Consider the following 27779-nt stretch of genomic DNA (forward strand, 5'->3'; position numbering starts at 1 on the left):
GCGGCATGTGGGATCCTCCCGGACCGGGGCTCGAACCCGTGTCCCCCGCATTGGCAGGCGGACTCTCAACCACTGCACCACCAGGGAAGCCCTCATGCTACTTTTGCTGTTGAAACTCAAACTGCAAAAGTTACAGCCACAGTGTGTGATAAGTGGTTAGTTAAGATGGAAAAGGCATTAAATTTGTACAGTAAGGCATTTTGAGAATGAGGGACCACATTTATGTAACTTTTATTATAGTATATTGTTATAATTTTTCTATTTTACTACTGGTTATTGTTATTAATCTCTTACTGTGCCTAATTTATAAATTTAACTTTATCATAGGTATGTATGTATGTATAGGAGAAAACATAGCATATATAGGATTTGGCACTGTCCATGGTTTCAGGCATCCACTGGGGGTCTTGGAATGTATCCCTCACAGATAAAGGGGAACTAGTATATTTCTTGAATGCAAAGTTCTCTGTATATAAAACTGCATATCTATTAAACTGTATTCGTTTATTATCTTGTTCAATTTCTCTGTTTTTACATGCCTTTTTATCTAATAGGTTGGCCATTCTGAGATTGAGACATTAAAATCTCCTATCTTAATTGGCACCATGTTGATAATTTTTGAAGCTGGGTGATGAAAACACAGGAGTCATAACACTTTTATAACATAGTGTAATTCTTTCCTCTTCTATGTATGTTTGGAAATTTCCTTAAAAAGAAGTTTATTTCTTAAATCTTCAACTACAATCACACTTTTACAACATTCTCTTTGCATTCCTAATCATTTTTGCTTTATACGTTTAGCTGCTATGTCGTTTGGTGAATACAGATTTATACTGATTATATTTTTTTCATAAAGTCTGCCTTTATTATAAGGCCTCTTTCTATTTTGTTTTGTATTAGTAATCTTAAACACTACTTTGTCTAAGGTTAATATTGCCACTTCTGGGTTTTTTCCTCCCTGTATTTGCCTGGATCACTTTGCCTATTCCTTCATTTTCATCCTATCTTGATTGGTTTAAGTGTGCTTCTTATAAACAACATATAGATTATGATTTCTGTCTTTTAATATAATAGGGAACTCAGCCTATGCACACTTAGTGTAACAAAGATTATAGATTTTAAACCTTACGTACTACTTTGTTTACTATTTATTTTATACTGTTGTTTCTTCTCTTTTCCTTGGGTTTGCTGATGTGATCCCATTCTCCTTCCCGTCTCCCTTTTCCTTCTTGTTAGGAGATTTACAGGCAAGCTGCTTTCCTACCGGAAAGATGGATGCCGAGGGGCCACTCAGGGTGCCTGGACACTGACTCTGACTCCCACTTCAGCTCCAGAGACGAGTCCTTGATGGCTCTGAACTGGGCTCAAGAACCAGCAGATCTGCATGTTCGCGTTCACTGCTGAAATGGAAGTATTAGGGTTGTTTGTACAAATTCTCCCTGAACAGAATTGCAAGTCCTAAAAATACAGGACTGTGAACCATAACAGAATTAAGCCTCTCAGATCCAGGATTCCAGCTACACCAAAACACACAACTTTTCTGGTTCTGTGTGGTCTCTTCAAGTTTCTGTATCCTTAGCCAAGGAAATGGAGACCTTCCAGGATGTGGGGCTGGGGAGGGGGGATCAGGCAAGGAGCAGGTGTGGATTTTTGTCAGTCCTTAGCTGACTTGAGAATTACAAAGTTCTACAATAATTTTCCATTTTCCTAGTGGATACCATCCTACACCTGGTACACAGGGACAAATATTTCTCTACCACTATATGTAAAAACAAAACACAGAGCAAACGATGTCTCTCCACCATGGCACTCCATTACCTCATTAAGAAGGAAGCCTGAGAACGTTACAACTACCCTGCAGGTTCCTGGACCCAGATGGAACACACAGGCCACTGCACCATCAGGTAGTTTAGTGCTTTTAGTTCCCGGCTATTATTAGAGTTTTGCTTGTAGAATCGTTTCTATTCCAAGATCCTTATCTAGCACTTATATTACACATTCCTGACCATGCTATCATTTTACATATATCACAATACACACACTGCAAAGCTCATTGCCCATCACTCCAATCTTCAGATCTTTTTTTCTGCTTTATTTGTAGTTTGATTAGAGTCCTCAAGTATAATATTTTCATCAAATGGAAGAAGATTATGATTTATTCTCTGAATCTTTGCATAATGTTGAATATTTTTCTTTTACCCTAATAGCGGTACAGTAATCTTGGCTGCTTTTCTCTCAGTAGTTTTAAATGTTATTCCACCATTTCTAGCTTTCAGTGTTCTAGAAGACAAATCCAGTGCCATACTGATTCTTTTCCTTTCAGTCCAGAGTATGAAAGATTTTTCTCTTTTCTCTTGGAATTCAGAAATTTTATTAGGATATTCCTTAAGTGGCTGTTTTATTAATCCAGCCTGGGATCTGGTAAATTTATTCACTTTAAGCACTCAAGTCTTTTTTTAAGCACACAGGAATTTATTATTATTATTATTATTTTTTTTTTAATTATTGCTTCCCCTCTACCTGGTTCTTTTACCTTTCTGGGAATTTTACTATCCACATGTAAGGTCTTCTGGATCTAACTTTCAAGTATGTTATCTGTTCCTTTAATATTTCCATCTGTTTGTAATTTTGTTCTACATTTTTTTGGCTGCGTTGGGTCTTCATTGCTGCGCGTGGGCTTTCCCTAGTTGCTGCGCGTGGGCTTTCCCTAGTTGCGGCGCATGGGCTTTCCCTAGTTGCGGCAAGCAGGGGCTACTCTTAGTTGCGGTGCGCGGGCTTCTTCTCATTGCGGTGGCTTCTCTTGTTGTGGAGCACGGGCTCTAGGCGCGCGGGCTTCAGTACTTTTGGCTCGCGGGCTCTAGAGCGCAGGCTCAGTAGTTGTGGCGCACAAGCTTAGTTGCTCCGAGGCATGTAGGATCTTCCCAGACGAGGGCTCGAAACCCGTGTCCCCTGCATTGGCAGGTAGATTCTTAACCACTGCACCACCAGGGAAGCCCTGTTCTACATTTTGAGACTTTTCTTTTCACTGAATCTTCTGGGCCACTAATTCAGATCTCAACCATCCTCTACTTTAATTCATCAATTGAAATTTTAAATGCAAGAGTCATGTTTCTTGTTTCCACAAAGTAATTTTATGCCGTAATTCCCTTCAATTTTACTTTTTATTACATTTGGTTCAAGTGGTTGAATGCCTCTGCTGATTCTTGCTTTTCCACAGGCCAGATCCCTTCTGGCGGGCTGTTCCTTTCCTTTGCTCACTCATGGCTCTATATACTCTTGGGGTCCAGACCCACTCAGGGGACACTTTTGCAATCCCAAGAGTAGTGAAAGGTCCACCGTTGGCTGCCCTGAGGCAGGTGCTATGGCAGCCGCAGGCTGACAGGGAACAGGGCAGCTCTGCTGTCTGGGCTCCCCCGCTGCGGAATGAACCCTCCGCAGACTCAGGGCTGGGGGACCACTGCCTGGGAGACGGGTTAAGCTCACGGGTCTTCCCCAGCTCCTCTCTCTCTCCAGATGCGGAGCTCTGGTCATGGCCAAGGGCTCCCTCCTGCTGGTCCCACTCCCCTTCTGCCCAGGAAAGGAAGCTGGGGGCAAAGCAGGAGGCCTGCCAGCTTCACCCACCTGCTGGCCTCAGCTTCTGCTGCATCTGAAAGGGAGTTGGTGGCTGAAAGGGGTTAGGAAAGAAAGCCTGCCATGAGCTTGCTGTTGTCATCCAGGGGCAAGCAGCCGTGACGACGCCTATGAAAGGACTTATTCTTCAGCTGCAGAGAGAAGAGAGAAACATTTACAGTACTGGTTCTTATTGGTGCTGGTGGCAGGCACATAGTATTTATCAAACACTTAAATTAATATGTCAGGCCCAGTGAATGGCACTCAGAGAAACTGTCTCATTTCATCCTCACAACAATGCTCCAGTTATTTTTCAGCAAGAGATACTACGTAACCTGCTCAGGGTCATTTCAGGCAGCTAGCAAAATTATTTTTTTTTTTAGATGTCTGCAGTTCAGCTTGGGCTGGAGACAGAGCAGCCTCCTGACAAGTGAGGGCCCAGAGCTTTAGCTCCTGCAGCCTGCGGTGCATGTGCAGGCATGCACACACACACACGTGCGCACACATACACATGCACAACACCCACAACACACATACACACATGTACACGCGTGTACGTATGTGCAGGAACACATGCATGTACACATGCAGACATGCACACGTCTATATGTGTGTATGCGCTCATACACACGTAAAACACATACACATGCACACACGTGTGCACGCGCACGCACACACACACCAGTTATCACAACATGACAAAGTGCTGCCATCCGTGTTACTTCCTAGGAAACCCTCTATCTGCCAGAACTCACACCACCAGCGGGGGAGAGACCTCCAGGAGGGCACAGTGGGAAACGTTTGTTTTCCAAATCCCACTTCCTCCCCGTGGCCCTGCCTTTCCCAGTCTCCGGGGCTGATCCTCCCACTTCCAGGGCCCTTCGGACTGTCTCCTTCCAACCAGAGCTCGAGACGTGTGACCCAACCCCTTTGCACAGAGAGAAAGCCCTCTTGCTGGTTTGTCTGGTGGAAAAGCAGAGGCGTTCGAAACCTGTGAGCCCACCCAGATCACCAGTTTGCAAAACAAAACCCAAAGGAACCCCAAATAGAGGAATTTTAGCCACTGAGGTCAGGGTCACGTTTGGAAGGAGGTTTGGCCTGAGATGTTCGCAGACCCCTCAGCGCACAGCAGCACAGCGGCCTGTAGGCAGCTTGCCTCCACAGAGCACATTCTTGTTGCCCCAGCAATTGCAGCCTAGGGTCAGGGAAGATGCCCTCAGTACTCTTCCTTCCAGAAAAAGAGCAGGTAGCCTTTCTTGTCCCTCCAGAGAGCCTGGAGGATCCCCTCACTTGGTACCATGGGAGCACCTAGAACATGGACTTGAGCTGAGAATCGAGGGGCCTCCCTGGGTGTTACTGCTGAGAGTGAAGGAATTGCATTTACACCAAAAACGAACTAGGGACTGGACTCAAAAGCAAACCTTGTCTTGCGTAGACTCCTCCTTCGCCCAGAGTCCTTAGAGGCAGGCCGTGATCCTCCTCAGCTCTGAGCACTTGAACACTTAGTCTGGTCCCGCGGGTGGCGCCTCCCGGCAAAGTGCACGCCATCATGGAGCTCGGTATGGAAACCAGCATAAGTGAGGGTGCTTAGCTTGCAGCAGGGAAGTTGTGAAGAGTTCCCTCGCAGCAGTTCCCGGCTGCTCCAGAGAACCAAGCTGGAGCCAAGAGGGGGGCTTGGGCATGAGGCACGAAGAAGCAAGCCCGATAGGGGAGAAGCCTGTGGAGAGCGGTGCACCACGGAACGGAAAACCGACACGCAACGGCTTCCAGGCACCCCAAGCCCAGGGTGAGAGAACTCGGGACTCGGCATCCTCCGGGCAGTCCCAGGACCAGGCGTTCCTGGGCGGGAGAGGCCCCACAGCCAGGGGTGCAAGACAGCATCTCGAAGGTCCTTCCTCCAAGGACCGTGACAGCTCTTGGGGTGGGAGTGGGGGGCAGCAGGGCCGCATCAGCACCCCGGTTCTGGACAAGGCCAGTCTTAGGAGCAGCTCGGGGGAGGGGAGCAGACCCACCCTTGGTTAAAGCCCAGCCCGAAGGCCTTGGCCAGTGGAATGAGATGCGAGGGTAGAAAGGAGAAGCCAAAGGAGCCGTGGTCTGAGGCTGCTTCGCGGGGCCCATGGCCAGCTGGCCCCGGGAGGGTCTGGCAGAGCGCGTGCAGCCTGGGGATGGAGGGCAGCGTGTGCGCAGTTGGGGAGACTTGGGAAGCCGGGGAGACTGGAAAGCAGGGGCTGATGGGAGAGGCCACCTGAGGACATGGTGATGCCCTTCACGCTTACAGGGTGAGAAGTTTACCCACTTGACCCTTAGGGCCTAATCCAACTCCAGCCGTGGATCCTACTGAGGCCCCTGAGACACAAGGCCTGGAAGCTGCTGTCCCTGGCCCTCACCATGCACACTGTCTGGCCTCCTTGCTGGAATCGAATGTTTCAGAAACGGGCCCCCATGGCAACCTCTTCCTCCACCCGCTCTCTCAAAGCCTCTCCAAACCGGGTCCTCTTAACCTCCTCTGCAGGCGCAGCCTCGTTCCAGCCTCCACAGCAGCCCCTGCGGTAGTAGAAGAGGGATCTGGTCCACACTGCTGGCTCGGGCCTGTCTGGTGTCCATGTCTGCTGCGTGAACGTCCTCCTGTTTCTGAGACTCTCAGGCTCCTCTTGGGTTAAGGAAGGAAGTTGTAAAGAATTACCTCTCGGCAGGGGGTGACATGGGTTCTCCGCCTGCCCCGTGCTCAGATCCCTGTTATGGAAACCCTGTCCTCGGCTTGCACGGTCCAGGCTCGGTGGCCGGGCCCTGATGTCCACCGACTCCTTTCCTGATGGCAGCGTTTGCTCATCCTCAGCCTGCAGCCATCTCGGGGTGTGGACTGCAGCTACTGCCTGCTGCGTCTCTGCTGCATCCCGTCCTTGTCTCAGGCAACCTGCCTGCCAGACTCTGAATAGGTTCTGAAAGCAGAGCCAACATATGGGCCGTGAAAGAAGAGGTGAGTAAAGAAACCTCCAAGGTTTTGGCCTGAGAAACTGGAAGGAAGGAGTTGCCATCAACTAAGCCAGGCAAGGTTGTAAGTAGCACACGTGCTGGGGGGCGGCTGGAGGAGGCCTGGGAATTCAGCTGTGGATGTGCTCAGTCTGAGACGCCCACTGGCCATCCAGGTATGGAGACTGAGTTGGCCATCGGAGTGTGGGAGAGAGGCCTGGACTCGGTGCTATGATTTTGGATGCTGTTGGCATTTAAGCCATTGCACTGGGTGAGATCACCAGAGTTGATAGAGAAAAGAAAGTCTGAGACACTTATACATTAGAGATTGGGGAGAAGAGGAAGAACCAGCAAGAAGACTGCTTACTGGAAAACTGCTTGCTTTTTTCAGCAGATAACTAGTAAGCTGCTGATCCAGATGCTGGGATCTGACCAGGGCTTTTCTTCTTTGTGAGTTTCCTTAGCATGAGTTTCGTATTTTACATGCAGACAAGATGCTACATACTCACCATTAGCACAGGTCTTCTTGAATAGTTCTGACCGCAGACTTGGGTTGCTCCGAGCCTTCCCCATGTTCTCCTGGTACGTGTGGGACTGGTGGTGAGCACTTGCAGGAAGATACAGCAGAAAGAGAAGCAAAAGCTCTGCCCAGGAAGCAGAGCAGTTTCTGGTGGACTGAGTAAGATTTAAGGACAATCTTCTCTCTCCAAATACGCTAACCAATCATACATGCAAGGTGGGCATTTGACTTTTTTGTTCATGTATATACTCTTCATCTGGTAAACGGTGATTCTTTGGGAGCTATTTCTCAATGTCTTTTTAAGGAAAAATCAGAAAAATTTGTATTTAGTTGATTTTTATACCAAAGTGTGATCTCCTAATTAAAGTATAAAATACTTAAAATATAAAAACCCACAAAGAAATTTAAGCACACCCATTTAAAAAACATATAAAGGGAACTGTATACGTTTTCTAGGACTGCCATAACAAAGTACCATAAACCTGGTGGCTTAAAATAGCAAACTTTATTCTCTCACAGTTCTGGAGGCTAATAGCCCAAAACCAAGGTGTCGGCAGAGTTGGCCTCTCTCTGAAGGCTCCAGAGGACCTTTTCTTGCCTCTTCCCAGTCTCTACTGGTTATTTCTGAGGCTTGTGGCTACCATCACTCCAATCTCTGCCTCTGTCTTCACGTGGCTCTCTCTCCTGTGTGTCTGTGTCCAAATCTCCCTTTTCTTGTAAGGACCCCATCATTGTATCAGGGCCCACACTAACCCAGTGTGACCTCACCTTAACTTGATTACAACTGCAAAGACCCTATTTCCAAATAAGGTCACATTCAGAGGTTCTGGGTGGACATGCAGTTTTGGGGGAACACTATCCAACCTGGGGCAGTAATTGAGAGCAAACGACAATCAATATGTAACTAAATACAGGGGATTAGACGAGTCTCATTCAAATGAACACACACACCCACTGCGAAACTGTTAACGAAGTAAGCCCTTCAGGCAGAAAAGGACTGACCCTAATCCTGTGAGTTCACATCACACCTCGCATCTCTCAAGTGTTTTTTCAGAAACCACAGCACAGTGCTCCACTGAGCCCCCTGAGCTCCCTGAGTTGGCCCCATCCTTGCTCCTTTATGAGTCACCCCTTGGGGGATTGATGGTCTGGCAGGGGCAAAGATGCATTAGCTAGCTGCCTGTTCCTTTAGCTCTGCTTCCCGGAGAATCCCAGATTGGTCACTTTTGGGAACTCCAACTGGTGCCAGAGCTTTTGGATTGAGTCAGCTGGGATTTAAATGACTGGGTCAGGGGCTTCCCTGGTGGCGCAGTGGTTGAGAATCTTCCTGCCAGTGCAGGGGACACGGGTTCGAGCCTCAAGTGTTTTTTCAGAAACCACAGCACAGTGCTCCACTGAGCCCCCTGAGCTCCCTGAGTTGGCCCCATCCTTGCTCCTTTATGAGTCACCCCTTGGGGGATTGATGGTCTGGCAGGGGCAAAGATGCATTAGCTAGCTGCCTGTTCCTTTAGCTCTGCTTCCCGGAGAATCCCAGATTGGTCACTTTTGGGAACTCCAACTGGTGCCAGAGCTTTTGGATTGAGTCAGCTGGGATTTAAATGACTGGGTCAGGGGCTTCCCTGGTGGCGCAGTGGTTGAGAATCTTCCTGCCAGTGCAGGGGACACGGGTTCGAGCCCTGGTCTGGGAAGATGCCACATGCCGCAGAGCAACTGGGCCCGTGAGCCACAACTACTGATCCTGCGCGTCTGGAGCCTGAGCTCCGCAACGGGAGAGGCCGCAACAGTGAAAGGCCGGCGCACCGCGATGAAGAATGGCCCCCGCTTGCCACAACTGGAGAAAGCCCTCGCAAAGAAACGAAGACCCAACACAGCCAAAAATTTTAAAAAAACAAAAACAAAACCTTCAATGTTTAAAATAAATTAAAAAAATAAATGACTGAGTCAGGAGTGAGCCTGATTGACTTTTCCAGATCCAGGCTGACCTCGTGAAGGCATGCAAACCGGCTCTCTCTGTTTGGACACCGGCCGATGCCAGCGTGGAAGAGGGCAGAGGCGGTGGGGGCAGGCTGTGGACACCTCTTCCTCAGCCTGAGTGCCTCTGGCCCTGCTTCGTGGAGCAGTGCCCGGGGTGGCCCCAACCCAGGTGGAGCAGGTGGTGTACAAGCAGAGACAGTATGCCCCTCCTTTCCCGCCCCCCTTCCCCGTCCCTTCCTACACCACACATTTCCAGTTTACCGTTTCTCCAGGTGGCTGGAGAGCCACATCTTCCTTGGCTGCCAACATTGAGAGATGGTTATTTTTAAACGTACTATCTAAACAAGGCGTCTCAGAAATTTCCTCCATGCATGGCATTGATTTGAATTTAGTCACCTCAGCGGTATATGACAAAAATGCTAAAACAGCTTTTTTTTTTTTTTTTTCTATTCAGCATTTAGCTTTCCCTTTGTCAAGGGTACTTCTGTTGCATCAGCGACCTCCTTGAGCCACGTGTTAGGTACAGTTTATGTTAAACCAGCTTATTTCTGCTAAAAGTAGATCTTTGCTTCTCTGTGTCTATCCTTTCTTCCCCAGAAGACAAACTAATGAAACCCACCCACTCAGAGAAGGTCAGGCTCTCAGCATAGGATCAAGTGCCATGCTGGGGCAGTACCGCCCTGTAATGATACCTAAACAGGGTGGTTATAAAAGTAACAGAACATTTTCCATCGTTTTCTTGCAACACCAAAGTTCTTCCAAGGAAAATACTGATCTGGCCACAGAGGATAAAATTAGCAACCCACTCACTTTACCCCTCTCCCCAGGGCTGTGAACCTCAACACAGGCTGCAATTCTTCAATTACTGTAACTATAAATAGTAAACAATGGAGAAAAAGAAAACAGTAGACAAAAAACTGAAAAAAACCTGCCTTTCTTATTCAAGTTCTTTTCCACAAGTTGGTTCTCAAAGGTTTCTTCCTTTTGCTGAAAAACAGTACCGTTAAAGTTGTCGGAAGGATGCAAAACACGGGTATATTCCTGCCTCTAGGTAAGTGCCTAACACTAACGAAGACTGTGAACATAAGAAATAATCATATGGCACTTTGACTTATGGCTCAATGTTACTACTTCTACAAACGTGTCCTGGCCTCCAAGTACGGTGACAAAGACCACCGTCTGAAGTTCTAGGAAGACAAACCCTAGAACGTGTATAAACCACTAGATATTCTCATCCTTGTTCATTCTTGTTTTCATGATTTAAGACGTATGTACTATATTCGTGTGGTAGTAAATGTCTGTTACTCTCTAGTTGCATTTATCCTGGACATTAATTCAAGGGCTAAAGAGTCAGGGGAGTGAGAATGGATTAAGAAGCCTCTAGGATTGGATTCTGAGGCTCAGGATTAGAGCATCTACAAGGTGGAGCACCAGGCCCGTACGAACAACCTCCAGCTCCATCGGGTTATCTCACAGGCACGACAGGCACGTCACATGCGAGGTGTCTGGAACCAAGCTCATCCTGCTCCTTCTCCACCCTGTCCCCATCCAGGTCCCCCATCTCACTGGATGGCATCACTGTGACAGCCAAGAGTTTGGGGTCATCTGACTCACCCGTCTCCTCGCTCACCCAATTCACTGGGAAGTGGCGTCAGCTTTATCCACTGCGCCCTCTAGAGGGCGCCACCGCTCCTCTCCTAACCGCCGCTCCTGCCCGGTCCTCCTGCGTTCACACGACTGACTTCTCCCCTCCCTCCAGAGTCCATTCTGCACACGAAAGCAGCGTAGCCATTTCCCACTGAACTTTGCAAATACTCTGAAACAGTTCACGAACACCAAAAATAGAAATATATACACTACACACCATAATTAAAGGAAAATTCATGCACCCACCACCTAAGAAAACATGACCATCATCTTTTTTCTTTTCACGCAAATGGAGTTCACCCATGTAAACACCAGCCGCTCAGGCACACAGGTATTCTGGATCCGCTCGGGATCCATGCTGTTGCCCCTGCACTCTCCTGCCTTTTTCTGCCTTTCAACTTCTCTTACAAGACCTCCTCCGAGAGCCAGGAGTTCCCTTCGCGAGCACTTACACTTGGAATGGCATGTTCACGTCCGACTGTCACAAGTCTAAACGCTCGACGGGGGCACAGACCGTATCTTGGCTGCGGATGGTCTCAGCAATGGTACCCACACAAGAGCTGGCCCCAGGGCATGGCTGCTAGGTGACAAAGGAAGGGGGACTGCCTGAACACTGGATGAAGGCTGGGGAGGAAAACCTTTTATTTCCCAGAGGGCACAGTCAAAGCAGGTTAAAATCATTCCTGCCCATCAGTGAAGCCCACCTTTAACGAACTCCAACCAATGGGGCTTATGTCTCACCTAGGATTGCCTGATTTAATTGCTTCTGCCTAAGGTATGCTCCATGAACATACCATTCCTCAACCAGTGAGCCTTCCCGTATTAATTTCCACTCATTTAGCTACGTACGGCGCATTTACAACTGCCCTTAGGACTAGTATTTTAAAAGCTCACATCTTTACTCTGACCTTGCTCAACCAAGAATCTGTCCTAGGGACCAAAAATTAAGAGCTCAATAAATTACCCATTGCTACCATAGAGCCCAAAAACTTCTAATCGAAAACAGGCTTGCATTTAATATATGCACTTGAAATAAATGTTCTATACTTGTGCATGTGAATGTAAAATATTAAATTAACAAGTACTCTCTGCCATGAATCAGTTTTGAGCCAAGTCACTTAACCATGTATATTTACAGCTTAAATAAGTACCTTAAGAAACTAAAATAGAAAGTGTTTATTATATCACAAATTAACTAGACACAAACTTTTATTCTGAAAAGTCAGGAAAAACTATTCTTCATGTATAACATGAAGTTATTTCTATCTAATTCACAGGCTACTCTATATAAATAGACTGTATTTATTAGGTCCACAGTCCTGCCTGGGTTTTAAATTCAGGTTCTGCAGTTTCTGGCAATGACTCCTGGAAAACACTCTACATTTAGTTTCCTCACCTGTGAAGAGAGGAACGCTGCCTATTTAACAGGATTGTCTGAAGATCAAATAAGATGTGGAAGCACCGGCCACAGTCTACCTTCAATAAAGGTTTAAAAACAATTAACAGGAATGTTTTAGCATTGTAGCATACACAGGTTATAAAATCCTATCAAGATCATAAGTTATAAAGTAAAACACAAACCCCAGAGTGTCTATTCTTTTGTTTATATTAAGGCAATTGTCGTAAAGTATTGGAGCAAACCCTGGAATAAACCTGCACCTCCAGCAGCAATGAAAATACCTGGTTTCGAAGGGAAAGAGCAAAGTGTTAACAAGAGCTGCACCTTGTTTGGTTGTAAAATACATCCCTGGCTCACATGTTAACCACCTCAGTATTCAGGATTTCTTTTTTAGCTTCTGAAAGTTTTGGTCACATTCCTTTCGTTTTCTAAGCTACAGCGTTGAGAGCCGTTCCTCTCCTCCCTCGCCTTGCCCTTCTGTCGCTCCGACCCCTCCTGCCCACAGCACTGGACACCACGCACAGAGCTGTGTGCCAAGGTTTGGTGCCATGACGTCCACTGTCTGACCCCACCCGACAGCCTCAGCTCTTCCCCAAGCTCCTGCTCCTCCGCAGAAAGTGCGCTAAACCCATCCTACTCACCGGCCCCTCTCGGGAGGGGACTCGGTTAAGGGCATGACAAGCGTGTCAAGAAAAAACGGAATCAATTTGGAAAACTTTATCAACAAGTTATCAAAACAAAGGTTTGTTTTTTGACAGTGTATGTACAATATTATATGGTTTGCCGTTATTTTCTCTCTGGGGGAAAAAAGGGAAAATGAGAAATACAGTATAGAAGTCATTAAAAGCTCAGTAGATTTTTTAAATACTTAAGAGACATGAGTTAGAAAAAGTGCAATCAAACAAACCAACTGAAAAAGCCATTTTTGCAACAATAAGAGATATTTGAATATGGACCATATATTAAATGATATGAAGTTATTGTTTATTTGTTAAGTGTAATAAAGTAACTGTGGTTGTGTTGTTTTTTTTAAAGGCCTTTTCTGTTAGAGATATAAACTGAAGTATTGTAAGTGAAATGATTCATGTAGGATATGCTTTAAAATATCTCAGCTTAAAAAAAATTGTATGTGTGTGTTGTGGTGGGGGAAGGGTAGATAGATAATAAATATGAAAATAGACCAGAGCATTCTAATGGTGCTGTTGATATATATAATAAACAAAATAATGGACTTCCATGTCTATGCAAGTGGCAGCTGGTGTAACGCATCACACATATTAAAAAACAAAAAAAAAGAAAGGTATTTAGGTTATGCACTGCTAAGAACACCTGTGACGTCGGAGAGTGACTCTAGTGTGAACGTGGTAGGGGGTGGAAGGGTAACAGGCAGGCAGGAGTATGGGAGGAATACACCGGGACCACAAGATCACCTATAACCCAGAGGAAGGGAGAAGGGAAAGCAGCAGAGGCGGGGCATTAGTCTACATTAGAACTGACATACTGTGGAAACAAAAGTAAGACAACCTTTGAAGGACAGCTCTTTCTGAACCAGATGTGAGGTCACACACATTCCCCTCACTTTTGGTTCTGAGCTGCAGCAGGACACCACCAGAAACTCCTGATGGAATTAAATCCTCACTATTCAAAACGCTCAAATCCAATGTAGTTCTAATCCATAAAAGTAAAACAGTCTTTATGCTGAATGCATCTTTATGCATTCAAAAACAACAATCTAGACGTTTTTCATGTAGGATTTAAATAGGAGTATAAGTGAATTACACTGTTCAGATACAAATGCAACTAAAGCTGCATGAGCTGCTTTGAAAACTCACAGACATTTATATGTATTATTTTGTGATACTCCATCCACATAAAAAAGGCATTCTATTTCTTTATTTTTTTATTTGACAAGCAGCAATATCATGTTTGTCATTTTAATGTAGATACAATTATTAGGTTATCTGTCATATTACAATATTTAAGTTTTTTATCTTATGTCCTTTAAGATACATTAAAAAAAAAAAAAAACATCAACTGCAAACGTGAAGGGGAGAAAAAGCATGGTACCCAGCCAAATTTCCACATTTCAGCAATACTTCACTCATTCTTTTTTAATAAAGTTTTAAGAAATGTCATAATGACATGAGCTTGAAATATCTCTAGGCATTTTCTCTGACGCTCATGACGTGGCACTGGTGATGTTGTAAACAGCAGAGAAACAGGGGCTGCCAAATGGCCAAATTATGGAGGCACAGGCCTGCTTTCTCCCACAGGACACACCGGATGGCGATGGCAATGACCTTCTCACATCCACAATGGGGAAGCGCGTGTCACGCTACGTAGCTGTACTCATCTGCTGATGCCTGGCTGCGTTCGATGTACTGTTTGTCTATCAGAACTTCAATACACTTCTTAATCATGCTGATACTAGGGTTAAACCGAGCTCTTGACTGGCTAATCACCTGTGGGAGAGACATGGATGTTTAAGTGCTCTTCTCACCAGGAGGGCACTGGAGCAAATAACTTTTTATGCAAACTAAGGAAAAAGCCCAACCTTTATGTTGTGAAGGGATAAAAACTGTGAAGAACACGGATACAGCAAAATCTAATAATAGTCATATATAACTAAATTAAACCATAAACTAATTCATCTATCTAACTACTCATATACACCCCTCAAGCTTCCACTTAACCCCTACTCAACTTTCAGCTCTTAGCTGAAGTAACATCTGCTCAGGAAAGCTTTCCGCCACACCCCCAAGTCAAGACCTTTATACACATTCTCACGCTACTGTATACCTGTTCTTTGTTGCATCTGAGTGTAATTTTTATTTACTCCCATATTATTTCAATAACGCGTTTCTTCCCTACTAGACGGAACTCCAAAACAGCAGGAGCCACATCCTGAGCTGCTCTGCACCCCATGGTGATCAGCACAGTGCTCCACACATGGTAGATGCTCGTGTATTCATGGAACGAGTGAGTGTGTGATGTGGTCCACGTCCTTCAATAACTGGACACAAGACTGAATTGGTGAGGCTTAGACCTCTAAATTCAAACATGAATTTAATACTGAAATTTTAAGTGAGTACTGTTCTCATTAAGTAATGAAGCATTTCTTTATGTTATTTGGGAGTCGTATTATTTCTGTAACATCTTCACAAAGAAACATTCCTAATCCTAATACCCTCTGCCCCAAGAAGTCTTGAGGACTTTTCCCCCTTTTACCTCCTGAATAAGGGCATTATGCCGAAGTACTTTTCGTGCTTTCATGATACGAACTATAGCAGCTTGGAGGTACATTTTCCGATCTTCATCTACAGCACTTCTCGTCTGCTCCATTTCCTGTTTTACAAGGACAAAAAAAGCCAATGAGACATTAAGTCACTGCACTTGTTTTTAACTCATTTTATTTGTGAGTTTAAATGAATCTCCAATCAATACTGAGAATCAAATTATACGATTATGTGCCCAATATAAGATAACCATTACCAAAAGAATATTTACAGTGAGTTATGTATAATTTCTTAACTTAAAGTTGGAAGGTTATTTTTTAAAAAATGAACACTATTGTAAATTGTACTCAGTGTAAGTAGTCAATAAAGGAGAACTTAAGTGACACAGAGTAATAGTTTTCAAGACCACTGTCCTATCAATGAGTAAAAAGTTATACCACAAAGCTTGTAGACTTTAGTAACTGGCTCCAAGTGCACACTGGAGCAGGCTTCAAGGGCAAGAGCTGTGAAGGGCTCCATTTGACTCCAGCAGAGAAGCCAGCAAGGATGGGCCAGAAGGGCCTCTCTGCATGGAGCTCAAGGAAAGACAGTGGAGGAGAGGTACAAGCAGGCAATGCCACATCAGTAGGGATCTCATAACAGCTTTTAAAAGAGAAAATACAATCCATATTACAAATTATTATCATTAGCCTACAGGAAAATGAGATCTTGAACATTTTAGGGTTCAAATTTAACAGCAATTGATTAACATTTGTCTCCCATGGGGGAGTAAGTCCCTGGAGTGGCCTGGCATCTCTGATAGCTTCACATCCTGCCCCGAGCCCAAGGTCAGGGTGGCACATAGGAGGCAATCAGGAAACTTCAGTGATATAAATAGGCTGCCCCAGAACAACTGCTGCTGAGGTGAAACAAGCAACAGCAGATGTTCACCGTGCAGACTGGCTCACCCGGGGTCGGACCCCACTCCAGACCAGCAAGCTCACAATTTGAATTTTAACACCATCCCCACCGGGTTCATTTGCACAGGAAAGTTTGAGAAGCATTTTCTACAACTTTTCTTTGAAAAATGTGTTGTAAAACCTTCCCTTATTTTACAAATGAAAAATATGAGATTATATTACTATTCAAGGTAGAAATTTTTGGAAAGAATACAAAACAAATCCATATATCTTAATACAGTTTAAGAGCAAATATGACTATGTTCATTGTGGCATTATTTACAATAGCAAAGATATGGAGGCAACCTAAGGCCCATCGACAGATGAATGGATAAAGAAGACGTGATATATACACAATGGTATATTACTCAGCCATAAAAGAATGAAATCTTGCCATTTGCGACAACATAGATGGGCCTAGAGGGTATTATGCTAAGTGAAATAAGTCACACAAAGACATATACTGTATGATTTCACATATATGTGAAATCTAAAAAACAAAATGAATGAACACAGCAAAACAGAAACAGAATTACAGATACAGAGAATAAACAGGTGGTTGCCAGAAGGAAGGGAGATGAGGGGAAGAGAAAAATAGGTGAGGGAGATTAAGAGGTATAAACTTCCAGTGGCAAAATAAATGAGTCATCGGTATGAAATGTACAGTGTGAGGTAATTTATGTAATATCTTTGTATGGTGACACATTGTAACTAGACTGGTCATGGTGATCATTTTGAAATGTACAGAAATATTGAATCACTATGTTGTGTAACAGGAACTAACACAGTGTCAATTATACTTCAAAAACAAACAAACTGGGGTTCCCTGGTGGTGCAGTGGTTGAGAGTCCGCCAGCCGATGCAGGGGACACGGGTTCGTGCCCCGGTCTGGGAACAGCCCACATGTCGTGTAGCGGCTGGGCCCGTGAGGTGAGCCATGGTCGCTGAGCCTGCACATCCGGAGCCTGTGCTCCACAACGGGAGGGGCCACAACAGTGAGAGGCCCGCGTACCGCAAAAAAAAAAAAAAAAAACAAACTCACAGAAAAAGAGACAGGGTGTGTGGGTGGGGAGAGGGGAAATTGGATGAAGGGGGTCAGAAGGTACAAACTCCCAATTATAAGATAAAATGATGATTAGAGATGGAATGTAAACAAGATAAATACAATTAACGCTGCTCTGTGTTATCTATGAAAGCTGTTGAGAGGAAATCCTACAAGTTCTCATCACAAGGAAAAGTTTTTTTCCTATTTATTTAATTTTGTATCTATATGAGATGATGGATGTTCACTAAACTTACTGTGATAATCATTTCATGATGTAGGTAAGTCAAATCATTATGCTGTACTGCTTAAACTTATACTGTGCTGTGTGGCAATTATTAAAACTGGGAGAAGAAAACAAAAACAAAAGAGCAAATATGACTAAACTATGACACCTTTTTCCTAAGATACTCATTACACTACTGTTTTTAAAATCTAAAATACTGTTTATAAGGTTAGTCAATGCAAAAAATAAACCAGAGGGGCTTCACTGGTGGCGCAGTGGTTGAGAGTCCGCCTGCCGATGCAGGGGACATGGGTTCGTGCCCCGGTCCGGCAGGATCCCACATGCCGCGGAGCGGCTGGGCCTGTGAACCATGGCCGCTGAGCCTGTGCGTCCGGAGCCTGTGCTCCGCAACGGGAGAGGCCACAACAGTGACAGGCCCACGTACCACAAAAAAAAAATAAATAAACCAGAGAAGATGTATCATAATTTTGATATGAAAAGTTTTGCATTGGTCTCATTGTTACCACTTGTGAAGTCCAATGCTTAAATATTTCCAAAAGAAATGACATTAGAAAGCACATACCTGTGGTGTGTCTTTCTGCATTGATGTAGTAATTTTAAATTTTGTTCTTTTACTGCTAAAGTTCATATTTAATGAAAATGAAGATTCTGCATCAATGTCTTCCTACAATTAAAAATAATTCATTTACATTTATAAAAATAAAATCACTAAATAACAATTGCTGCAAATAATATGCCATGAAATTAAATAATGACCAAGGAAAAAAGACTCAACTCTCGTAATCTTTTACATTATAAATATTATTTAAGAGAAAAATAATTGTCTTCTGTCAAACAATGAAGGAAAAAACAATTCTTTCCTAATTTTATGCTTGATAGAATTTTAATCAGCTTAGATTTAGAATAAAGCTATTTTCTGGCCCAACTGTTTAATACATTACCACCAGATAAATGTGACGAGAGTCAAGCTCACTGGCTTAAACAGAATTTTAACATTTTAATTTTTATGAAATAGCAAGGCTCATAATTTTTCCATCACATTTTGAGAAACCAAACAACCAAATTTTTTTTTTTTTGAATGCTGCAGTAACAAAATACCAATTAAAATAACCTGACTAGAGAAGCCAGCTGGTTCCAATGGCACACAAGCATCACTTCCTCACAACCCCGGTGTGATTCTGACATCACCCCTCAACGCCCATTTTATTCACTCTGCCAGAAGCGAGTGGACTTTTCTCAAGTGGAAGTTGTTAAGCCAATTTTTAGCTCTTAAGCTCTATTGGGCTTAAGAAAGCCACTCATGTCATATGGTGGAATCTGTCCGCCAGCAGGACCATGAAGCACTTGGCAGATGGGCACTTTCTCAATAATAACCAAAGAAACTCTATTAAAGAATGCCAGCTTCATAATTAAAATTTAACGTGCAAACAACCTATCAATATTTATTTTGTACATTTCTGGGCAGTAAAAATAACATGCTTTAGAAAAATACTTAACTTTTTAGGCACTTAAGCTTAAAAATTTAAACTTAAAATTTTAAACTTAAAATATAATTAATTGCCTTAATTAAAACCTTAATATTAAGAACTTAATATTTTGTTAAGTTTCTGAAGTCAGAAAAATTAAACGTTTCTCAAAATTAAGAAAAGCTTGATTTGAATTTCAGCATATATGCCATTTAGAGCTGTTCAATTATAGGCTACGAAAGTCATCATTAGCAAAATGAACTCAGAAGAGAAATAAGCCATAGGCCATGAACCAAAATTAAAGCGAAGCATAATTTACAAGACTTTTTTCTTATGGGCACAATAATCTGAAGCAGGAGATTTAACCCATATCTGGTGCTTTTTTAACCATTTAAATATCCAAGACATACTTTAAAAACAAAAACATGTTACTAGAAAAAAAAAGTTATAAAGAAAAAAAGGAATATACTATCAGCTTGCTAATTCTCATGACAGATATTAAAGACATATGGGGGTTGGACTTCCCTGGTGGCACAGTGGTTAAGAATCCGCCTGCCAATGCAGGGGACACGGGTTTGAGCCCTGGCCCGGGAAGATCCCACATGCCGCGGAGCAACTAAGCCCGTGCGCCACAACTACTGAGCCTGTGCCCTAGAGCCCATGAGCCACAACTACTGAGCCCGCGTGCCACAACTATTGAAGCCTGCGCACCTAGAGCCCGTGCTCCACAACAAGAGAAGCCACTACAATGAGAAGCCCCCGCACCTCAACAAAGAGTAGCCCCTGCTCACCACAACTAGAGAAAGCCCACACGCAGCAATGAAGACCCAATGCAGCCAAAAATAAACAAATTAATTTAAATATATATATATATATATATATTTATTTATATATAGGGGTTAGTTGAGTCCTGAAATTCAGGGACATGAGAGTGACAGCACCTGAGATGGAGTTACACATATTAAATATGTGTATAAATAGACACCAACAGGCTGTGATTTCCTATCACAGAACCATGTAATTAAATATTAACTAAACATATGGGGGAAAAAAACCCAGCAAGATTTAGGACAGACTACAGTTTTAAAACCTCAATTAACCAGAATCCTCCTGCTATCAACTCTTTAATAATTTTTCAGTAAACTGTCACAGTAGAGGACAAATAAAATCAATCTATAAAGGGCACACGAGTACCAACTTAGCCTTCTCTGTGACGCCTCAAGTTCTTGGCCGTAAGGAGCCTGAAGTAATGTAGCTGATTCGAGTGTTTCTCAAAGAACAAAGGGCATTAACAATTATAACCTTAATTTTAAAACTGCAAACATCCCATGAAAAAGCTTTAATATTTATAATGCTTAAATTCTTTGAACTATTACCCCATACCTTTTCTGAATCATGGTTAATCATTTTCACATCGAGTAATGATTTGATTGTTTTTGTCAGTTCCTTTTCGTTCATCTGAGTGCTGTCTTGAAGTTCTTTATAGCTGACAGTTTCACTGTTGTTAAAGGCAAGAAGAACCGCCATTTGGTATGTTGTGACCATAGCTACGTATGGTTTGCCCAAATAGTTCATTTTAACTTCACCTACAATTAAAACAAAATTGTGACAATAAATTCATCATTCAAAGAAGCATTCCAAAATTACCTCAGTAATAATTGTTTATTTCAGATATTTTCTACTGAAAGAGTGAACCAAGAACTCTTGGTTAAATTGCTGCAAAGCTATTCCTGCCAGCAATGTAATCATCTATTGGTGGGGGAGGGGGGGATGGAGGGGACGGCTCTTAGTTTTGAGTATGTAGTATAAATCATGGTTAAGCTATCATAACATTACCAGTAAACTCAAACAATGTCTTTAAATAGTAATAGGAAGGCTAAGACTTGGGCAGAAAAAAAGTAAGAGGAGGTAGAGGTAGGAGGAGAAACAGACAGACAAAGGGAGAGCATGACAGCCTGCTACCAGCAACTGCCTCCTATGTGTGTATCTGGTCTACCCCAGGGAAGGTTCAAGCATACAGGAGGACACCTGTACTAAAGTGTCTAAACCATAATTTCTGCCAAAATATAACAATGCTATTTTGTTTCATAAATAATGTTTTTCTCCCCAGTAATTTTCTAGGAACAAACACAAATGGGAAGAGAGACAAACAGGCAGATGCATTATTTTGTTGAAAGAGTTGATGGAATAACAATGTTCTGGACCCTACACTACCCTGAGAGCTAGAAAGATACATCAGGCTTAGGCCAACTACAGTTCTACCCATCCAGGGGGCAGCACACTGAAGAGCTTGTTGACAAACAGTGTCAAACAGTTATGCGCTTGTAACATGTAAAAACAGTTAATGCAAGTCAAAGAATTGCTTCCTAAAGAATACAGTTGTGGTTTAGTGATTGTATTTCTCTTTCTCTCTCTTACACTAGCACACACACACACATCCTGCATTATTTGACAGTTAATGAATTATAAACTATATCAGCATGAGATTTGGTTTTAGGGCTCTATATTTTAACGCAAGGAAGCTGTATTTTACATGAACTTACCCCAGAGGCTGCATTCTCCCTGTTAGTGGTAATTAGCAACCCTGATCAAGATTGTGTGCTTCTTTTATTATTTAATAATATATATTTAATTCATTATGTAATTACAGACTTTAAAGGATATAAGTCAATTCTCCAGCTTACTATTCCCACACAGATGCCTAATCTAACTTGAGTTATGCCTCGACTTATTTTTTTAAAAACTGATATTCAGAAATATTTTTCAAAATTATTTGGAGAGGAACACCTAGAGAAAAAATTCCTAATCTCTGAATTTTCATGAAAGGAAGTTTAATTAATTGGAATATCCAATTCATGTAGAGTTTAAGTAGACTACAGTCATTAGGACTGTCCTACTAACAATTAGTATAAAGAGCACTTTAAGAGCCTCATCTCAACATTAAAGTTTAGGAAACGCAGTGAGAGGCAAAAAAAAAAAATAAATAATGTAAACTGCATTACCCCATTTGTGCAATGACTGCTTAATCATATCCCAGAAACAAGTATAAAATAATGCCTCAAGCACCTAGATGATTAAGCCAGGACCATCACCTAGCTGTCACAGATGTTGCAATGTACTACCATGGGTTTGGAAACAGAATGAGTCTTCTGCCACAAGAACCCAAAGAGCATTAGGAGACAATGCAAGTAAGGGGTCTAAGTATCACTTACTGATATCAAATCCACTCTGCAACCCTTAAAAACAGGAAAACTTGTTAGTTTTGTTTTATGACTTTTTCTTGCTATTTTTCAATAAATTATTGGTGTTGGGGTACATGGACCTCTTTCCACTTTTTTTCAGCACCATTCTCTTATTACCCAGCTCATGGCTGGAAAGACTGGGGAAAGGGTGGAGGAACATGTGGGGCAAGGAAGGAAATCCCAAATCTGGATGATTCACTTAATTACTGCTGTGTAAATAGAAAAGGAAAATGACAAAGAGGTCATTTAACCTTCAGAATAGGTTGACAAACTTTAAGAAACTCCAAACTAGAATAAAACATTCTAATACATACATACTTGAAAAATGAGACAACCATAACTGAAGTGGTAATTAACAATTACCAGAAATAAAGAGTAGGCAGAACTCTCACAATACTTTCATCCAAGTTACTCCTCTACTAGCTATCAGTAACCTAGTCTCTAAGGGAAAGTTTTTTTTTACAGAAGAATGTCAGCTACTATGCTGAGTGCATGACAGAGTATCACTGATCTGCAACCAGGAAGAAGATAACTGAGTCAAGCAATGATCACCAGTGGATGCTACAACCATCAGATACAGTTGTTCCTGGAAGATGGTATTCATTTGGGACCTAAGTGTCACCTCTCAGATCACCTGCTAATTGAAAAGGGGAAACAGTCTCCTCACAATGGAAATATCACCTCAACCAAGTGACCACTTTACTGTCTCTCACAGTGGGACAGTCTGACACCACGTGCCTTCTGATGTAATGCAACACAAGTACACAGGACCACCGAAGAAGTATTCTCACCAATAATATCTTAATCTGAATATATAACTAGTTGCCAAACACCAAAATAGTAAATCCCTCATTAAAACTACTTTAGGAGACAGATTGATTATTGCTGAGGTAATGCAAAGGAGTTTAAACTCCCCAAGATAGATATTTAGGGGAAGTAAAAGTAAACTTAATCCAAGTACATTAAAACACTGGTCCAGCAATGTTTTTTTTCCTTAAACTCAATTATATTTACTAAATGAGAATATAAAAAATTCACAATAGATGTAAAATTAAAGGCCAACTACTAAGCGACCACTTACTAAAATTATCAATGAACATCTCTTTATTTCACAAACTATTGAAAAAATTAAAATGCCCAATTTGTTCAATAAAGATAAACTTGTAAAGATATGTATTACTATGTACTAATTATTATGTACTAATATGTATTACTAACAAAATGAGACATCATATTCCAAATATAAAGTAGTCAAATAAATGGTACTTATGAGAAACTACTTAGATGAAATTTCTCTTAGGTGAGTGAATTTCCTAAATAAAGGTATGGCAACTAATCAGATTTTCTTGTACCATTTCTAAGAGACATTAACATACGTGGCCATCCTTTCCCTCTTATACAAAGAGAAAGTTGATTCAATGTACTTTTCAAAGCATAGCTTTAGCAAAAGTAGAGAAATTCTGAATGTTTGCTTTGGCTAACATCTTCAGGCAGCTTAGAAAACTGAATACAGGCTCCAATCACTCAAAGTATTAATCCTACTTTCCAATTAGTAGACCCCACTGTTCCAGGAAGAAGCTAAGGAAATGATTAGATTTTGATTAAACTATTCTAAAACTGGAAAGTACTGGAAGTTAATTGGGACATTCTGGAAAAAGCGTTTACTACTGCCGTTCACTACAGTACCACAAATAAAAATCAAATGGTTAGGTCTCCTTGTGATGCTATAATAGTTAATGAAATTTTTGAGGATATCTGCCATATCTAGAGAGAAGAGGTTTTTAAGATATCTGTTTCATCAAGTCTGGGTTTCTAAATAAAATTCCTAATATCTATAAAAAGTGGTTTGTTACAGAAATGTAGGAAACCATTATAAAATTCAGAATCTCTTCATAAGTAGCATAATCATAAAATACTATTAAAAATGCTGCACTTACTTTAACCATATAAAAACGTGCTCAACTTTACTCATAATAAAAGGAATGCAAATTAAAAAAAAAAAAAAGTGCTTCACTTGAACTTCATTATTAGTTGCTTTAATGGTAACCAGAAAGGTAGGTGAAGAAGAAAACGTTAAAAACTAAAATTAGGAAAAAAACAACTATAATTAGGGCCTATGAAATCGCTTTCCAAATTTTTAACATAATCATACCAGGTCAATTTCATTAAACTAGATATAATTAAATGCATTTTACCTGTACAAAGATAATGTAACCATGTAAGTTTCCTTCCACTGAAATGCTGGCTGTAAAATAATTCAAACTGTAAAAAAGAAAAAAGGTATCAAATTATTTTCAGCTACTACAACCTAACTTACTTGGCTATCACTACACTAAAAAAGTTAAAAAATTCATGTTATTGAAGACATTACAGCCTATCTAGTATATTTACTCGTTTTACAGATGAGAAAACACATCTATGCAAGTTCCTGACAAAGATCATATAAATATCAGGCCAGTTCTTTTCACTTAAAACACTGTCCGTGGTTCTTTCCACAAAACCACAGCCCTGCAAATTTAACTTTTTGTATAAATTCAGAAATTATCATTTTGAATGATATCAATTTGGACTTTATAAATAAAATCCCTGACCAAAACCACTACCATATACATTTCAACATGAAAATATAAATCAAACCTTCATTTCTAGTCTCCTATTTGCCAACATATACCCTTGCTGAACGGATGGGTTGAATAATGTCAGTGGTCACTCCAAAAGTGACATCCACGATTTAACTTCCACATACAGTCAAACACTAATACAAGCAAAGTTTCAGAGGCCTGTCTTTGTATCTTTTGTTGACATTATTGTGAAAAATTAAATTTAACATTCTATTAACATAGCTTTAAAATTTTAAAAATTCCTCCCTCAGATTGAATGTAGGACATCAGTCCAAAAAATAGAGAGTTCATATCTTCTAAAGAGCTAGTACATAATCTACAGCGAGAAAATGATACTGAAATGTAAAAAAGGTAAAAAACTCAACTTCCATATAAAACTGAAAAATAAATATATTCATCACATCACAATTCAGAACTGTGGACATACTTTTAGCATGATGAGCCATATGTAATATACCTAAAGCTTTTAGCTGTACTTCAGACTTTACTTTCTGTACTTTCAAAATGAAGTTTAAATAAAGCAATCAGCAACATTTGACCTGTAAGCTGCACTATGCCCACTCCTTACAACAAAAGTTCACAGCTGCCAGCCAGGGGAATTAGTGAATTCTTTTAGCAATTTATTCCAAAATAGTACTAGGAAGCTGAAACTTGAGCATTTTTTCCCTCCAATGGTGCAGCGTTCTCCTCTCTGAGCAAATTCACCAGCCCGCTGGCATGATAAATAGGAAATGACTGGCACCTGGAATACTTATGATTTTCTGCCTGGTCCTAATCTAGAAAAAGAAAAGATCAAAGTATGTCATAAAAGGATCCCAGAGGTATGCTCTGACTAATAATCTCCCTGGGTGTCAATAAAATTCAATGACTACTATACAATTTGTAATTATGAAACATTTATAAGGAATTTATGGACAAAAGCAAAAGAAAACATTTTTGAAACTGAGAAAACTAAACTTTAAAATGCTCTTTATAAATTCTGTAAGTGCAAAACTAGCTTTAGGATGTATATTCCAAGCTCTGAAAGCACATGCTTTACCTCTTTATAGCCCTAGCAACTAGTACTATCATTAAAGTTTTACTGATGATGATATCAATATGCCAAAGAAAGCATTCCTTTATCCTTAAATTTAAAATCTGATTATCAAGATTCTCATATCCATAGTTAGTCAAGAACAAAAAGATTCAGCTCCAAATGAGAGTAGTATCAATTCATCTGGTATTAAAAGACAAAAGTTGTAACATCTTGCTTAATGATATCATTAAATAACTGTGTTATCAAAGTTTATTAGTAATAAATATACCTTGACTAAACTTTTCATTTTAAAGTCAGGCTTAATAGTTATAATAGTCAGGCTAACAGAGAGCATCTTTCAAATACCATTTGAGGGCATTAATTGAAACTCAAGGGGCCTTAAAAATGAACGTTTCATATTTGATGAGCTTATTCACTTCAAACAGAGAGCTGCACTAATATACACTACCTTATATTTCTTTAGTTATTATTCAGGTTTGTGGACCAGGTACAAAAGTAGATTTAAGATATACTGGTCTAATATGCAAAATAAATGACTTTTTTTTTTTTTTTTAAAGATTTTCTGATGTGGACCATTTTTCAAGTCTTTATTGAATTTGTTACACTATTGCTTCTGTTTTATGTTCTGGTTTTTTGGCCCCGAGGCATGTGGGATCCTAGCTCCCCACCTGCCCCAACTGGAAGGCAAAGTCTCAACCACTGGCCCGCCAGGGAAGTCCCCAAAATAAATTGCTTTTAATTAAAGATTAATTTCCATAGTTTTAAGATACGTGTAAAATGGATGTGATTTCTGACAAACAGGTATATTTAAGGGAAAGATGGGAAATATATAGATGACCATTAAAGCAACAGGAATTAATTTACATGTGAAAAAATGTACACTATTAAATACACAGATGGATTTTCATTCTTATGTGACTGAAAACTTGGATTTACTAGGAGAAATGTAAGGACAAACTCCCTCTACTGGTAATTAGAGAAAGTCCAAACTGAGAGAATGATATGCTTGGAATCATAATTTATAGTCAGAAAGAAACCCACTTCCTGTTTGTAAATGAGGACACTGGAACCTGGGGAAGGTCATATGTTAATAAAAGAAGTTTAAGGGGTTGATTCCAGTACTCCAATAATTACTGGAAAATAATTATTTCAAGGAGAAAGAGAAGCATAACAAACTTGAAGGAGATTTTAGTTCTGCCAGCCCCCACCCTGTCCCTTAATTTCGATTGGAAAAGCAGGCTCTTAAGAAGAAATAAGGTTTAAGACTGTCAAAGGTGAGGGGTCAGTTTTCTTTCTCTTGCCTGGTCACAAATACATCAAAGTGCTTTACACCTGGTTACCCCATCCCCTTCCCTGGGATCATATTCTGCCCATCCAAACAAATGCTCTTCTTCATGAAGTTTCTAAGATGGTTTGCACTATCATGCCTTTTCAAAGACGCAGAAAGTCCTAAATTAGACTCCTACTCGGAAAGTCCACCTCATGCACGGTATCTTGAAATCTACCTGGCTACTCTGCTATTACCACTACTATCACTATTAACTATTACTTCTACTTTCAGCATATACTGAGTACTTCTTATATACCAGACAAAGCGCTTTACATGTTTCACCTTCATATTAACACTCTGAGTAGCAGTATTATCAGTTAACAAAAAATTCGGAAGTTATTTGTCCAAAGTCACAGAGCACAGTAAACGGAAGAACAGACATTTAAAATCAGGAGTTATGATTCCAGAGTTTACACTGTGTTACTTGATTTACAATCCTTATTTTGAAAGAAGCAAAAATAACATACAAACATAATGTAATGATTCAAACTACACACTGTGA

The 27779-nt window shown here is 41.3% G+C and overlaps 1 protein-coding gene and 1 long non-coding RNA gene across 6 annotated transcripts in view; both read right to left on the bottom strand.

The window, feature by feature from the left end:
- Positions 1-12188, bottom strand: part of LOC114487187 (uncharacterized) — a 17340-nt gene extending 5152 nt beyond the window's left edge. Inside the window, exons 1-4 of one of the 2 annotated variants that reach the window (XR_008618509.1) lie at positions 12117-12188; positions 7089-7394; positions 5031-6259; positions 3622-3761 (exon numbers count right to left, since the gene is read on the bottom strand). This is a non-coding gene — a long non-coding RNA (uncharacterized lncRNA). Of the gene's footprint in view, positions 1-3621; positions 3762-5030; positions 6260-6367; positions 6549-7088; positions 7395-12116 lie in introns of those variants that run through there. The other variant, XR_003682011.2, reaches the window with a different exon arrangement.
- A 1809-nt stretch (positions 12189-13997) lies between these two features.
- The window catches only part of CUL2 (cullin 2), a 125315-nt gene continuing 111533 nt past the window's right edge, over positions 13998-27779 (bottom strand). For all 4 annotated transcript variants that reach the window (XM_024129625.3, XM_024129622.3, XM_024129624.3 and 1 more), the window contains exons 17-21: positions 24486-24552; positions 20432-20634; positions 18145-18246; positions 15348-15464; positions 13998-14581 (exon numbers count right to left, since the gene is read on the bottom strand). In XM_024129625.3, the coding sequence (XP_023985393.1) occupies positions 14450-14581; positions 15348-15464; positions 18145-18246; positions 20432-20634; positions 24486-24552 (621 nt within the window). In that variant the 3' untranslated portion in view covers positions 13998-14449. The remainder of the gene's footprint in view (positions 14582-15347; positions 15465-18144; positions 18247-20431; positions 20635-24485; positions 24553-27779) is intronic.

This window comes from Physeter macrocephalus, chromosome 11, assembly GCF_002837175.3.
Source record: "Physeter macrocephalus isolate SW-GA chromosome 11, ASM283717v5, whole genome shotgun sequence".
NCBI lineage: Eukaryota > Metazoa > Chordata > Mammalia > Artiodactyla > Physeteridae > Physeter > Physeter macrocephalus.